This window comes from Mauremys reevesii, linkage group 6 (assembly GCF_016161935.1).
Source record: "Mauremys reevesii isolate NIE-2019 linkage group 6, ASM1616193v1, whole genome shotgun sequence".
Lineage (NCBI taxonomy): Eukaryota > Metazoa > Chordata > Testudines > Geoemydidae > Mauremys > Mauremys reevesii.
In genome coordinates this window covers 124801844-124814363 of record NC_052628.1, presented here as the reverse complement: position 1 = coordinate 124814363, position 12520 = coordinate 124801844, and the positions used below count along the sequence as shown (strand labels likewise).

General features: G+C 43.4%; 2 protein-coding genes across 11 annotated transcripts in view; both read right to left on the bottom strand.

Moving 5' to 3' along the window:
* The window catches only part of CHRNB3 (cholinergic receptor nicotinic beta 3 subunit), a 127736-nt gene that overhangs the window by 104080 nt on the left and 11136 nt on the right, over positions 1-12520 (bottom strand). For 4 of the 7 annotated variants that reach the window (XM_039544682.1, XM_039544684.1, XM_039544687.1 and 1 more), the window contains exon 2: positions 9266-9372. In XM_039544682.1, coding sequence (XP_039400616.1) covers positions 9266-9314 — 49 coding nt within the window. In that variant the 5' untranslated portion in view covers positions 9315-9372. Of the gene's footprint in view, positions 1-9265; positions 9375-12520 lie in introns of those variants that run through there. The other 3 variants (XM_039544683.1, XM_039544686.1, XM_039544688.1) reach the window with 2 other exon arrangements.
* On the bottom strand, positions 2305-5039 carry LOC120408110. Of its 4 annotated transcripts, none has more exons than XM_039544680.1 (2): positions 5010-5039; positions 2305-3876 (listed from the first exon to the last, which is right to left on the bottom strand). In XM_039544680.1, exon 2 carries the CDS (start codon positions 3805-3807, stop codon positions 2362-2364), a length of 1446 nt encoding a protein of 481 aa, XP_039400614.1. In that variant the 5' UTR covers positions 3808-3876; positions 5010-5039; the 3' UTR covers positions 2305-2361. The 4 variants fall into 4 exon arrangements, with proteins under 4 accessions (XP_039400614.1, XP_039400615.1, XP_039400612.1 ...); XM_039544681.1 differs by having other exon boundaries at positions 2305-3879; positions 5010-5028; XM_039544678.1 differs by having other exon boundaries at positions 2305-3879; positions 4983-5027.

Sequence of the window (12520 nt, the reverse complement as noted above, 5' to 3'; positions counted from 1 at the left end):
CTCTGCGAAGAGGTGAACATGTAGACTAGCTCAGCAAGATCTGCAAGGGGAAATGGGGACACCTTGTGGATTTGAGATGAAATTACAGTGACTGTCAAATTATCGTTAATGCACATTTAAAACGGGATGCTCCTTCAAGTTGCTCTATTATTTGCCACATATATAGTATATGATATGGCCCATATTATATGATTATTAAATGAAAGGCCGCATTATAAGGCAGACATGTAGAAGCACAAATAACTCAAAATTAGTTGACTTCTTGGTTATCAAAAATGTAAGATTGCAGTAGCATTATTTTTACATGGATTATTAAATAATGTACCCCAAAATTACATGTAAATCCAAATCAACATTTTCAAACATGAGACACCAAATTTAGGCACCTATGCTGGGATTTTGAATGAAATTTAATGGTATTTCATTGTCTTACTCCCGTAATTTCCTTTGAAAATCCCATCCCCAAAATGCTTATTTAGGAAGTTACATAAAAGTGGCCTGATTTTCAGAAGTACTGAGCATACACAGTTCCCAGGGGGCTTAGCACCTCTGAAAATCAGGCCACTTTTATGTAGGTGTTTAACTTTAGGCCTCCAGGTTTGAAAATTTAGCTTAAATCCTATATTCTCTTTTTAATTCTGATGACATTAGTAAATCTCTTAAAGTTCATGTTGATTGAATTATAGCTATAGGGTCTGATTCAAAGACCTTCCATTGTCTTCTGCTGACTTTGGATCAGGCCTGTTTGCCCTTCCCCTCTGAAAAGGTTTACATTTTTAAAATGTAATTCAGTTTTCCTCAAAATGGTTGAAATCTGGAAAGAAGCTGCAAAGATTTGTGTAAGTGAGTGGCAGGTCACCCAAAAATCACTTATGTTAAGGAGATTTTAAAAGCAGGTTAGACAAACCCCTGTCAGTGATGGTCTAGATCAGCGGGTCTCAAACTTTAGCTACCTGAGAAACCCCATTTTGATTTTAAAATTTTTGCAGATCCCGAAGCCCCCCGCTCAGCCTCTGGCCCCACCCCTACTCCACTCCTTCCCCCAAGGCCTCATCCCCATCCCTTTTCACCCTCGCTCCACCCCTGCCCCTCCTCTTCCCTGCCTCTTTCCGCCCCTCCCCCGAGTACTCCCTCCCAGCACCTCCTGCATGCCAGGGAACCAAGGGTACTCCAAGGGGTCTACTGGCCCCCCTAATCAACTCCTCCCACTCCTTCCCAGCACCTCCTGAACAGCTGTTCCCTGGCGTGCAGGAGGCACTGGGAGGGAGCAGGAGGAGTTGATCAGCAGGTCCAGTGGACCCCCTAGAGTACCCTCACAGACCCCCAGGTGTCCGCGGACCACAGTTTGAGAAATGCTGCTCTAGGTAATCCTTAGTCTTGCCCTCAGTACAGGGCACTGGACTAGATGACATCTCGAGGTCCCTTCCAGTCCTACAATTTTATGATTTTCTGTTTGTTTATTAAAGGGTTTTACCCCCAAAATCGATCCGGTTTAAATTTTAAAATACATATCTTTAGAGAAAGGTGGGCCTGGGACTTAGGTGACCTGGATTCACTCCTTGGCTCTGCTACAGACTTACTGAGTGACCTTGATCAAATCACTGAAATCCTTCTGTGCCTTTTCAGGGCTCCAGTCTCAGTTGGGACCTATAGGAATTCCTGCAATGACATCAATGAGATAACTGTCTAGAAGTCAGTGTAGCTGACTCCACTTGGGCTAACAATGGGGCTTGAGCCCACAGACCTTGGCGGCTGGAGCTAAAAGCATGAGATGCTCTCACTTAAGCTAAAGCACATCGCTAATTAGCTAGAAGCAATAATAGATTCACAAGCCTCTGATGTGGGCCAGCCACTAGTTGGGGTTACAGTAGCAGCTAGGAAGAGGAAGCAAACGTTTGTCTTGGGGTTAATGGGAGGGTGTGACAGCTGGGAGTGTCTGAGAAGGAGGAATTAGAGAGGGATGTAACAAAGAGTCCTGTGGCACCTTATAGACTAACAGACGTATTGGAGCATAAGCTTTCATGGGTGAATGCGTCTGACGAAGTGGGTATTCACCCACGAAAGCTTATGTTCCAATACGTCTTTTAGTCTATAAGGTGCCACAGGACTCTTTGCTGCTTTTTACATGGCTGCCCCTCTGATACTAGAGAGGGATGCTGTCCTATGATGAAGTGAGCAGATATTTGTCAGGAGATGTAGCAGGAGGGTTCAGCAGCTGGAATGCTGGTTGGGACAACTGGTAGAGGAAATTAGCAGAAGGGAATGGTAGCTTCCCAGAAGTCATTCAACAAACAGACCTTCACATTCAAAGAAGCTCACCGTGTGAGTCAGGTGCCAGCTTTTATTTCCTCTTTACCATTATTAAGAAGGAGTGCTTGGGTTATCTTCCTTCTCCACCATGTGTATCTGGACAATGATTTGAGAAGGCCTTGGATCACAGTGATTTTTGACAGTGTAGAGCCCCTGCATCCCTCTGCTCATGTCTCGGTGATATCCCTGCACTATTGCATTAGGACTGGACACTCGTATGGTGATGGGGGGTCTTCTGGAAGCTGGCACACCCTTCACAACAGTGTATATGTTAATATTTCTAACAGATGGCACACTGCCCTCTGTATTAGTTCCTTTGCTTTCCTTACTAGGTTCCTCCTTTACAGAGGAGTCCTGTTCAGGTTCCTGCACTGGGTCTTTTTGCTCAGGAGTCGAAGACTGAATTTCTGCAACAGCTCCTGACATTTCTGCTCCTAACACAGGCTGTTTCTCACAGCTCTCAGGACTGTTTTTACAACCATTAGAAAAGGGCTGGCTCTCCTCTGCCTTTATCTTAGCTTGCCTTTCTATTTCCCTCATCTGCTTTCTGGCTTGATATCCCCTCCATGCAGCTTGGATTTGAATGGCAGCATGACAGATCCCATGCTGCTGTGTCCTGCTTTCAAAGACATTTAGTGTAGGTAAGTCACTAGGCAACACAAAACCTTTCCTCTTGGTCTTGCGTGAAGACTCTACTTTCGGGAAGATTACTATGGGGATAAAGAAGGTGCCTTCTCTTTTGTTAGTCTTATGCTGGCTTCTTAAACTATCACTTTTACTGATGTTGCTTAGTGTCCTGGAGTCCCAACCCCACTGCTGATCAAACCTTAGAATGAGTGGGAATAGCTTTTCCTTGCTTTCTGCTCTCCTTTTCTTTTTTAATTGTAGGCCTTCGTCCTTGCCATGTGTGTTACATCCAAGAAGCAATTCCCGTCGTGTCCTGTAGCCTCGAAAAACTGCCTGAATTTTGGCAGCAGCTTTATTCATCCCATTGATCTCCCTTCTGACCTGACAACCTCGCCAGGCGGACTGAATGATTGTAGCTGACTGGTTTTCTTTTTGAAGTTGCTGTTGTGTTTTTCTTTGTCTGATTCTGCACTGCTGGGATGGCACCTCACTTTGGCACACAGCATTGGAACTGAAAAACTTGGCATAACTTAGAAACTCTTGCTTATGAGCAGCATGGCTAGTTTTATGATCTTCACTTCTCCCTATTGTCAATAGCCTGTGCCTTGCAGCATCTTTATCCGCTTTCTCAAAGATAGCTGAGCTGTGTATGTGCATTTGCACAGTACACCTGCCTGGCAGTTTTGTGTTAATTCCTTGTATCCCAGCTGTTTTTGGAACATTTGCTGTTGTGTATGGAACATATTGCTCAGCTTGTCTGTAATGTGAAAACTTAACATATTTGTTAGAGGTGTCTGAAGGCTCATATTCGGGTGTCTCAGCCCTCATTACATGACTGGATGTTTTGTTGGCATTTAGGACTTTTTTCATGATCTTTTAGCAACAAGAAATCCAATTGCTGTATATCTTTTCCTTTCATGTTCCATGCCCCCTTGCAACCTGCTTGGATTACAGAAAGAGAATCTTGTTCAGCAACGTGCTTTACCCCTACAGAGGAATCTCTCCATCAAGTGCAGTGTGCTCTCCAATGAGTATATCAGTAACCGCAGCACTTGTGGCTACACAACTGGAGAAGCAATATTTCTGTGCTCAAATCCACATGCATAGCCTAACCCCAAACAGTTCTGCTTTCTGACCGCTACCGCCTTCTGTTTCTTTTGCTAATGTTGCAGTCAATGTGGGCTTCCTTCTCCTGCTACTTAAAAATAACTTCGCCAACAAACTGTCTTCTACTTAGGCAAGCAATGAGTATACCCAAACCAGCAGTGCATGCCTCAGCATTATGGGCACTAGTGACTATAAACTTCAGAACCTAACTACACTTTCATATTTTTTGATGATTAGTATTTTTCATACATGAGCTACCATAATTTGACAGTGCCATAGGTCCCAATTCAGCAAGGGAGGAACCCCATGGACTTCAATGGGCCTACTCATGTGATTAAGGTAAGGCACATGCTTACATGTGTCACAGCCCCACTTATGTATTTGAGCTCAAAGAAGAGAGTGGAGGGAGCCAGACAACCCTGTGCCTTGTACTCCCTGAGCACAAGAGGGGCCAAGAAGGTGTCAGAACTGGCAGTAGCCCTAGCTCCCCTGTCCAACAGTTTTACTGACAAAAGTGCAGTGTAGACATAACCTCAGACCCTCTCTGGCAGCCTGCTGCAGCACCCCTCCATGAACATGGCAACAATTTCTAAAGCCACTACGCAGCCCTTAGTTTCTAGTGTACTTGGGCTGAAGAATGTAACTACAGTAACTCTACAGTTACTTTCAATATAAGCAGCCCATCCAAAACAATTTTTCAATCAACAAATAGATCAGTATTTCAAGCAGGCTACACCAGGGGCAAGATAAATTCACCCCACAGTTTAATAATCAAACCATAACAACAACAAGTGGGTATTCAATATAGAGAATCCTTTAGCATTACATTTTGCACTCCTGTGCTGGTAGAGGGATGATCATCTGTGTATCAATATCATTTTATACATTATTTGATTATTTAAATAATCATTTAAAATTATAACTTGGTTTTATTTTACCATAGATCTGTTATGGACACAACTCACCGGAGACTGACATGCATGTACTAAAACCTGAGCTCCCATTATGACATCATTAGCTACTATGATTTAGGCAATCAGAGCTGAAAGCACGTGTGGTTCCAAGCCCTTGTTACAGGAAAATAAGCATGGTTAGATTCATTTCAAGCGATGCTATTACTCTAATCTTTCCCTTCTTAAGGGCTTATTCTGCACTACTCTGTCAAGTGGGGCTGGGAGAACACAAGAACAGCCATACTGGGTCAGATCAAAGGTCCATCAAGCCCAGCATCCTGTCCTCTGACAGTGGTCAATGGCAGGTGCTCCAAAGGGAATGAACAGACAGGTTATCATCAAGTGATCCATGCCCTGTCACCCAATCCCAGCTTCTGGCAAACAGAGGCTAGGGACACCATTCCTGCCCATCCTGGCTAATAGCCATTGATGGACCTATCTTCCATGAGTCTATCTAGCTCCCTTTTGATAAGGTCTGCTGATGGTGGGATTTGCCATAGCCCTCAGGGGGAAATCCTGGCCCCACTGAAGTCAATGAGAGTTTTGTTATTGACTTCAATGGTATCACAATTTCACCCTTGGTGTTGGCTTAACTCAGCTCCAGGGGAAGTCAACAGGAGTTTTAATCATTGACAGAACTGTGCTTCCATGGAAGTCTATGTTGAAAATTCCACCCTGAGTACCCTCAACAACCCTTTGATTCCCAATGGGAAGTGAGAATGCTCTGAACCGGGCAAGACCCAGCTCTTAATCTGTCCCATTATTTTATACATAAGAACAGCAAGATTCAAGTAGGACACAAAGACCCAAAACCCTGTCTTATGATTTTTAGTTACAAGATAAACAACCCTGTACCCCCTAAATAGGTATTTCCATTTGTGAAAACAGCAGAGGGTATTCTCATTTATAAGTCTACACAGATAATGAAAATATTTCTGTTTTCTTACACAAACACAAGACCAATATGGTAGGAGTAAATATATTGAAATTATAAACAACTTTCTCACCTAGAGTACATTCCTTCGGCATGGTCTGGTGTCATAAACAGATAGTTAAGGGTTAATGCCTCTTTTACCTGTAAAGGGTTAAAAAGTTCACCTAGCCTAGCTGACACCTGACCAGAGGACCAATAAGGGGACAAGACACTTTCAAATCTTGGTGGAGGGAAGTCTTTTGTTTGTGTTCTTTGTTTGGGGGTTGTTCGTGCTCGGGACTGAGAGGGACCAGACATCAATCCAGGCTCTCCAAATCTTTCTGAATCAGTCTCTCATGTTTCAAACTTGTAAGTAATAGCCAGGCAAGGCGTGTTAGTCTTATTTTTGTTTTCTCAACTTGTAAATGTTCCTTTTTGCTGAGAGGATTTTACCTCTGTTTGCTGTAACTTTGAACCTAAGGCTAGAGGGGGTTCCTCTGGGCTATATGAATCTGATTACCCTGTAAAGTATTTTCCATCCTGATTTTACAGAGATAATTTTTACCTTTCTTTCTTTAATTAAAAGCTTTCTTTTTAAGAACCTGATTGATTTTTTTTTCCTTGTGTTAAGATCCAATGGGATTGGATCTGGACTCACCAGGAATTGGTGGGGGAAAGGAGGGGGGATGGTTAAATTATCCTTGTGTTAAGATCCAAGGGGTTGGGTCGGTGTTCACCAGGAACTTGGTGAAAAAGCCTCTCAAGGCTGCCCAGGGAGGGGAAGGTTTTGGGAGGGACAGAAAGTGATCCAGACACTGAAATTTCTGGATGGTGGCAGTGTTACCAGATCTAAGCTGGTAATTAAGCTTAGAAGTGTCCATGCAGGTCCCCACATCTGTACCCTAAAGTTCAGAGTGGGGGAGGAACCGACAGGACACTCTGGACACTTCTAAGCTTAATTACCAGCTTAGATCTGGTTTCGCTGCCACCATTCAGAATTTCTGAGTATCTGAATCACTCCGTTTCCCCCCCCAAAAAAAACCTTCCCCTCCCTGGGTAGCCTTGAGAGACTCCTCCACCAATTTCCTGGTGAACACAGATCCAAACCCCTTGGATCTTAAAACAAGGAGAAATTAACCATCCCCCTTCCTTTCTCCCACCAACTCCTGGTGGATCCAGATCGGCATTAACCCTTAACTATCTGTTTATGACATCTGGTTACGTCTGTATGGTCTAAGAAATATAATATTCTCTGGTGAAATCTACATTTTATTTTGTTTCTGTGTTTCACAGTTTTTTTCCCCACCACCTCTGGCACTTTTAAAAACAAATGATACAGCATTAATAGTCATCAGAATACAGCAGATGAAAATTAGTAAGTGTGTATTGACCCTGCATGCACCTCCCAGAGCCAGTACATCTGAAACAAATGCAATGAACTGTGCACAGTTTTGTTTCTAAGTACAGAAGAAGAGAGAGTTTGAGGAGGGGGAAAGGGTAGGTAATTCGGGAGCTTAAACCCTGACAAATTATTAATTCAATGGGTGAACAGAACTGTGAGGGAAATAGAGGAAAGGCAAGGTATTTTAAAAGGACAAGGCTAAGCACAAAAGGGAAAAGAGAAGAGATCAGAAGCAGCATTTAAGCCTAGAAAGGCTATTTGAATAAGCAGAGAAGTCCCACCATATGTTGTTACATAGAAGATGGCTTCAGTAGGTAGCATGTGGTGGAGACTGAATTCTGACCTAAGGACCAGCACATCATCATCTGCTGCAAGTATAAACTGAGTGTTCTTCTGAACTGACAAGAATAGTGGATGCAGAGATTTTTGTTTTGTACACGAATCCAGCTTGTCAGAAGGTATTTGGAATAACTTGGGAAAAGCACCAATTACAGACAATAATTAAATGTTCTTACGTATTATCATTTTATATACTGATGTCAGCTAATTGACAGCTGTTATTTGGTATATGCATGGATCCAAAACATGAAGTCATCACTTCCTTAATACCAAAGCCATCTGATGAGGGTTTAAGTCATCAGGGAAGCAAAAAGCCCTGCAAGAGTTCTCAGCAAAGAATCAAACCAGAATGTCAATTACCATGTCAAATTTTAGCTCGCTTGCAAATGAAATGTGTGATGCTGAAGTTCTTTGGATAAGAATTAGAAATTGGACAAAACTAAAATCTCAGATCCACACAACTTCCTGACTTTCCTCCTCCCACCCCAGTTAAAAATGAGTTTCACTTAGTCTTAGATGCAACCAATCTCATTCAAAGCCAAAACATCTGGAGTGGGGAGGCACCGTTACTTGTGTGGCTTTGGACGGAGACAGATGAAATCCCAACAAGGTCAGATGATTTCCTGGGATCCTGGCTTAATGAAGTCTGCTGTGATGACAGAAAGGGCCATGCTAGTGGCAGCAGCATGAGAGGACGGCAGACTGAGAGCACTGGGTAGGAAAGCAGAAGGAAGGGTAAAGCCAGAGGATTCTCTTCATTCAATGGGACAGTGACCTAGCGTTTATGTTATTTTAAAAAGTCCTGTTGTGGTAACTGGGCCAACAAATTTACCCTAATTGTAAGCTCAACTGTGAAAGCTCAGGAGTGAACGCTCCTAAGATGTCACAATAACTTATAACAATAAATGTTGATGGGAAAAGGCATAAAAAGAGACAGAAAGACTGAATTGGTCCAAACAAAAAGACTTAGTGAAATAATTCAAGGACTTTATTACAATCATGCCTGCTAAACAAGAACAGTGTGAGACCAGAAATCAGTGAACCAAAATGGGTGTGTCAGAAAGTAGGCCTAATTGAAGAGGAAAAAAGTCCCATCGCTCCCTTTTGGGGTTCTTAAAAAACAAAGACTTTGTGGAGGAAACAGACAGAGGCAACGTGACACTGGCCATAGGAGCTGACTCCGTCGGTGCTCCGGGGCTGGAGTACCCATGGGGAAAAATTGGTGGGTGCTCTGCACTCACCGGCAGCCAAGCTCCCCGCCCCTCCACCCCAGCTCACTTTGCATCCGCCTCCTCCTCTGAGCGCACCGCGTCCCCGCTTCTCCTCCCAGCGCTTGCTGCCGCAAAACAGCTGTTTTGTGGCATAACAAGCTGTGGGAGGGAGAGAGGAGGAATGGGAACACGGCACGCTCAGGGGAGGAGGCAGGGAAGAGGTGAGGCTGGGGCGGGGATTTTGGGAAGGGGTTGGAATGGGGCAGGGAGAGGGCGGAGACTTTGGAGAAGGGGTTGGAATGGGGGTGGGTCAGGGGCGGGATCGAGCACCCAAGGCCGCCAGCAGAAGTCGGCACCTATGACACTGGCAAACTGAAAGAAGGGGAAGGCCATCTCAACTCACTTATTCTCTCTTCCCCCGGACAGGCAGTTCTTTCCCTCTGTAATACCATATCAGAGACTGTCAAACCATGGGGGAGGTAGGAACTTTCTTCTTAAAACTCTCTCCAGCTGAAAGGGAAAAGGGGTGTTGTTACAACGAAAGCCATCTTTAATACCTTACATTTGAAATGCTTTAACTGTTCTCCCTTCTTTTCTGTATCTTTAATAAAAGGTTAAAGGATTTTTAATGATGTGTTTGCTATGGTATTAAGCAGGCTAAGGTCTCTGATACCAAACCTTGTTTAAAACAGTTTAATGCTGGATGGTTTCAGGGTCATGTTAACACCTTTGACTCTTTGAGCCCATATATTCCACCTAGTTAATACAACATTCCCCACCTTCACAGAATATTTGATAATGAGGCAGGAAATCCTCTTTATTAAGCCACTACATACCCCAATATGGACTCCTACCACTTCACAGAGCTCTAAGATGAAGTGGGAATTAGCCATCTACACAGGGAATCCTGCACTGAGCTAGAACCTCCTGCACTAACAAAAGGGAAATTGGGGGCAGCAGGAAGACATTTTTTGTTTAAAGGGGTGACAGTACAACAAGCAAAGCAGTGAAGCCAATTGTAAAAAGAAAGCTTTAGGAAGTGATCTACGAGTCCAGATTCTCAGCTTTTTATTTTCACTTATTTTTGCCTATTTTAACAACTCGTAACTTCCCTGAATTGTTTTCTTCGTCAAGGTTTTGAATTGCAGCTACATGTATTTGAGCAGAAATCACTTGTTTCATTAGCAATCAGATAAACACCACTATTAAAAGCCTTCTCACAGAGCCTACATTCCCACACTATTTTCAGCCCCAAACATTTTTTCAGGAGGTGTTTGTGGCTGCTGCTACGTGCATACAGGAGACCTGTAGCCAGCAAAACAGGAAGTCACACAGGCTGTTATTTCCAGCAGACCGTGTGAACAGTATGTGCATTCCATTCAAAGCCCCTTTAAAGGAACTTTCCCAGTTTGTTTTACCCAGGTTTTCTTTTTTAATGAAAAGATGCTTGGAAAACTAGTCCATATGTTGACTGGTTTTACTTCAAGGTCCAGTAGTGGGCAGCCTCCACCTCTTCTTCACATACTGCATCGACTGCAGCATGCAAGTACCTTGGTGGTGGAGGACATTCCAGTGGGGCAAGAATCACCTCTAGCAGGACGGGCTATGGTTTTTGAATGTTAGGTTTTACTAAAAGCCTTGCCATTGACATTGACAGTTACAGCTGCTAGGGGCCTGGCAAAGATCATCATCTAATGTGTTATCTGCTGTAAGGAAGGAATCAAAGCAGGGAGTGAAGAGAAGCTTCCAATGGGAATTAAAGTGCTTCAGGAGCATGACAGGCTGCCTCTCTAATGAGAAAACTCATTACCCACTGTGGTAGGAGAGGAAATGAAAGCAGTTGGGGGCACAGTTCCTTCTCTACCTCTGTACCGGAGATCATATTGCATAAGGCAGCACACAGAGAATAGCAGTCACTGCGTTCTGGATCCCAAAATCCCAGTACTCATTTGGGCCCCAAGTCAGCAAGGTACTTACATGTTTAAAGTTAGGCACATGCTTGAGTACTTTGCTGAGTTGGGGACTTGAAGAGCAGGAATCTACAAAAAATTCTTGTAAAAGGAACAAGAACAAGCTGATCATGTACTGTACCCCACATCACCATACATGGTATCAGTAGGTGAACATTAACAATTCTTTAGAACAGACTATGCTTTTGTATTAGCCATTTTTAACCTAAAATATTTCCGTTTATTTTAAGTACTTATGGGTAATAGCAAAAAAACTCAAGTATTGGTTTGCACATTTTTGTTTTATATTTTCCGATGCTTTTTTCCCTGCATCTGAAACCACAAAAACATCCCTTATAAAACAATTAAAATGACAAACAATTTGGCAAGGGGGGAGGGGGGAGAACAGAAGTACTCCAAAGCTAAACCAAACTGTTTGCTAAATTTCCACCTGGAAAAGATATTAAGTTGAGACCTTAAAAAATTGAGTTTAACAAAAATGCTCTCAGAGACTTAAATACAGGAACAGTACCAAACAGTAATGAAAGCAGATACAGAATGGTTGATGCCAGAGTATCAAACTGTTTCTAAATACTATTTCTCATTTTGAAATGCCATGCTCAAAAGAGCAGTGCTAAGGAGAAAATGAAACATATTTTTAAAACCCATCTTGAATTAGAACTTCTAATCAGAGTTAGAATTCACACTGCATAGATGTGGATACAGGAAATCACTCTCCTACTTTCTAATATATTTGATCCGTGGAGGTGTGTGTGGGGGGGGGGGGGGGTGCGTGTTTCACTTGCAGTGACTAAATCAAGGTCAGCACCAGCTGCTTCTCATTAAAAACTAAGATGATGAACCTAAAAGATGTGATTTTCAGGTCTTCTTAGACAATACGAATTCAAAGTTGTTGTACTAAATGTGTCATTCTAAGGGGCCCTCCCACCCCTAATCCTGATTCTGCACTGATTTCAGAAGTCACAGTCGGATGCAATGTAAGTTGTGAGTGCTTAGCACCCTTGAAAAATCAAGCCATTTATTTGGTGCCTGGTGTTAGGCACCTGAGTTTGAAAGTTTTGGTCATAACCTGTCTCAGATTTACCCATTTGTAAAAAGGGGATAACACCTAGCCCTGTGCTTCCCTCTGTTTTAGACCATATGGGAGCAAAGCACCCTCCACCTCCAACACAATAGGCAGGGCTGGCTCTAGGCACCAGCTTGGGGTGGCACTTTTCCAGGGGGTGGCACTCCAGCCCCCCCCTCTTTTTTTTTTTTTTTTGCTTGGGGCGGCAAAAAACCTGGAGCCGGCCCTGACATGAGGGAATAGAGATAACATGGTATAGTCCCACCTTCCACAAAACTCTCACACCCCTCTGCATCTGGCTCCCTGCATTAGAGACTGTGGCTTATCAGAGGCAGGGCTGAGAAACAGCCTCTCAGCAGCATGCTGCCCTTCCTGAGACCATTCTTAGCAGAAACAGAGCCTACCATGGGTTTGACGGACCTTCCAATGCAGCGCTACACCTGCTTCCTCTGGGGAATAGATCTCCCAAAAGCTACGGCTTCAGAGTCGGATAGTTTGGCATATTTCCCTCCTCCCAAGAGGTTTTCCAAAGGAAGATAAGTACATACTTGGGGTGCATTTCATGGGGCTGACTATACACTTTCTCTACCTCACTGGAGTGATGTTGGATTAATGTTTATAC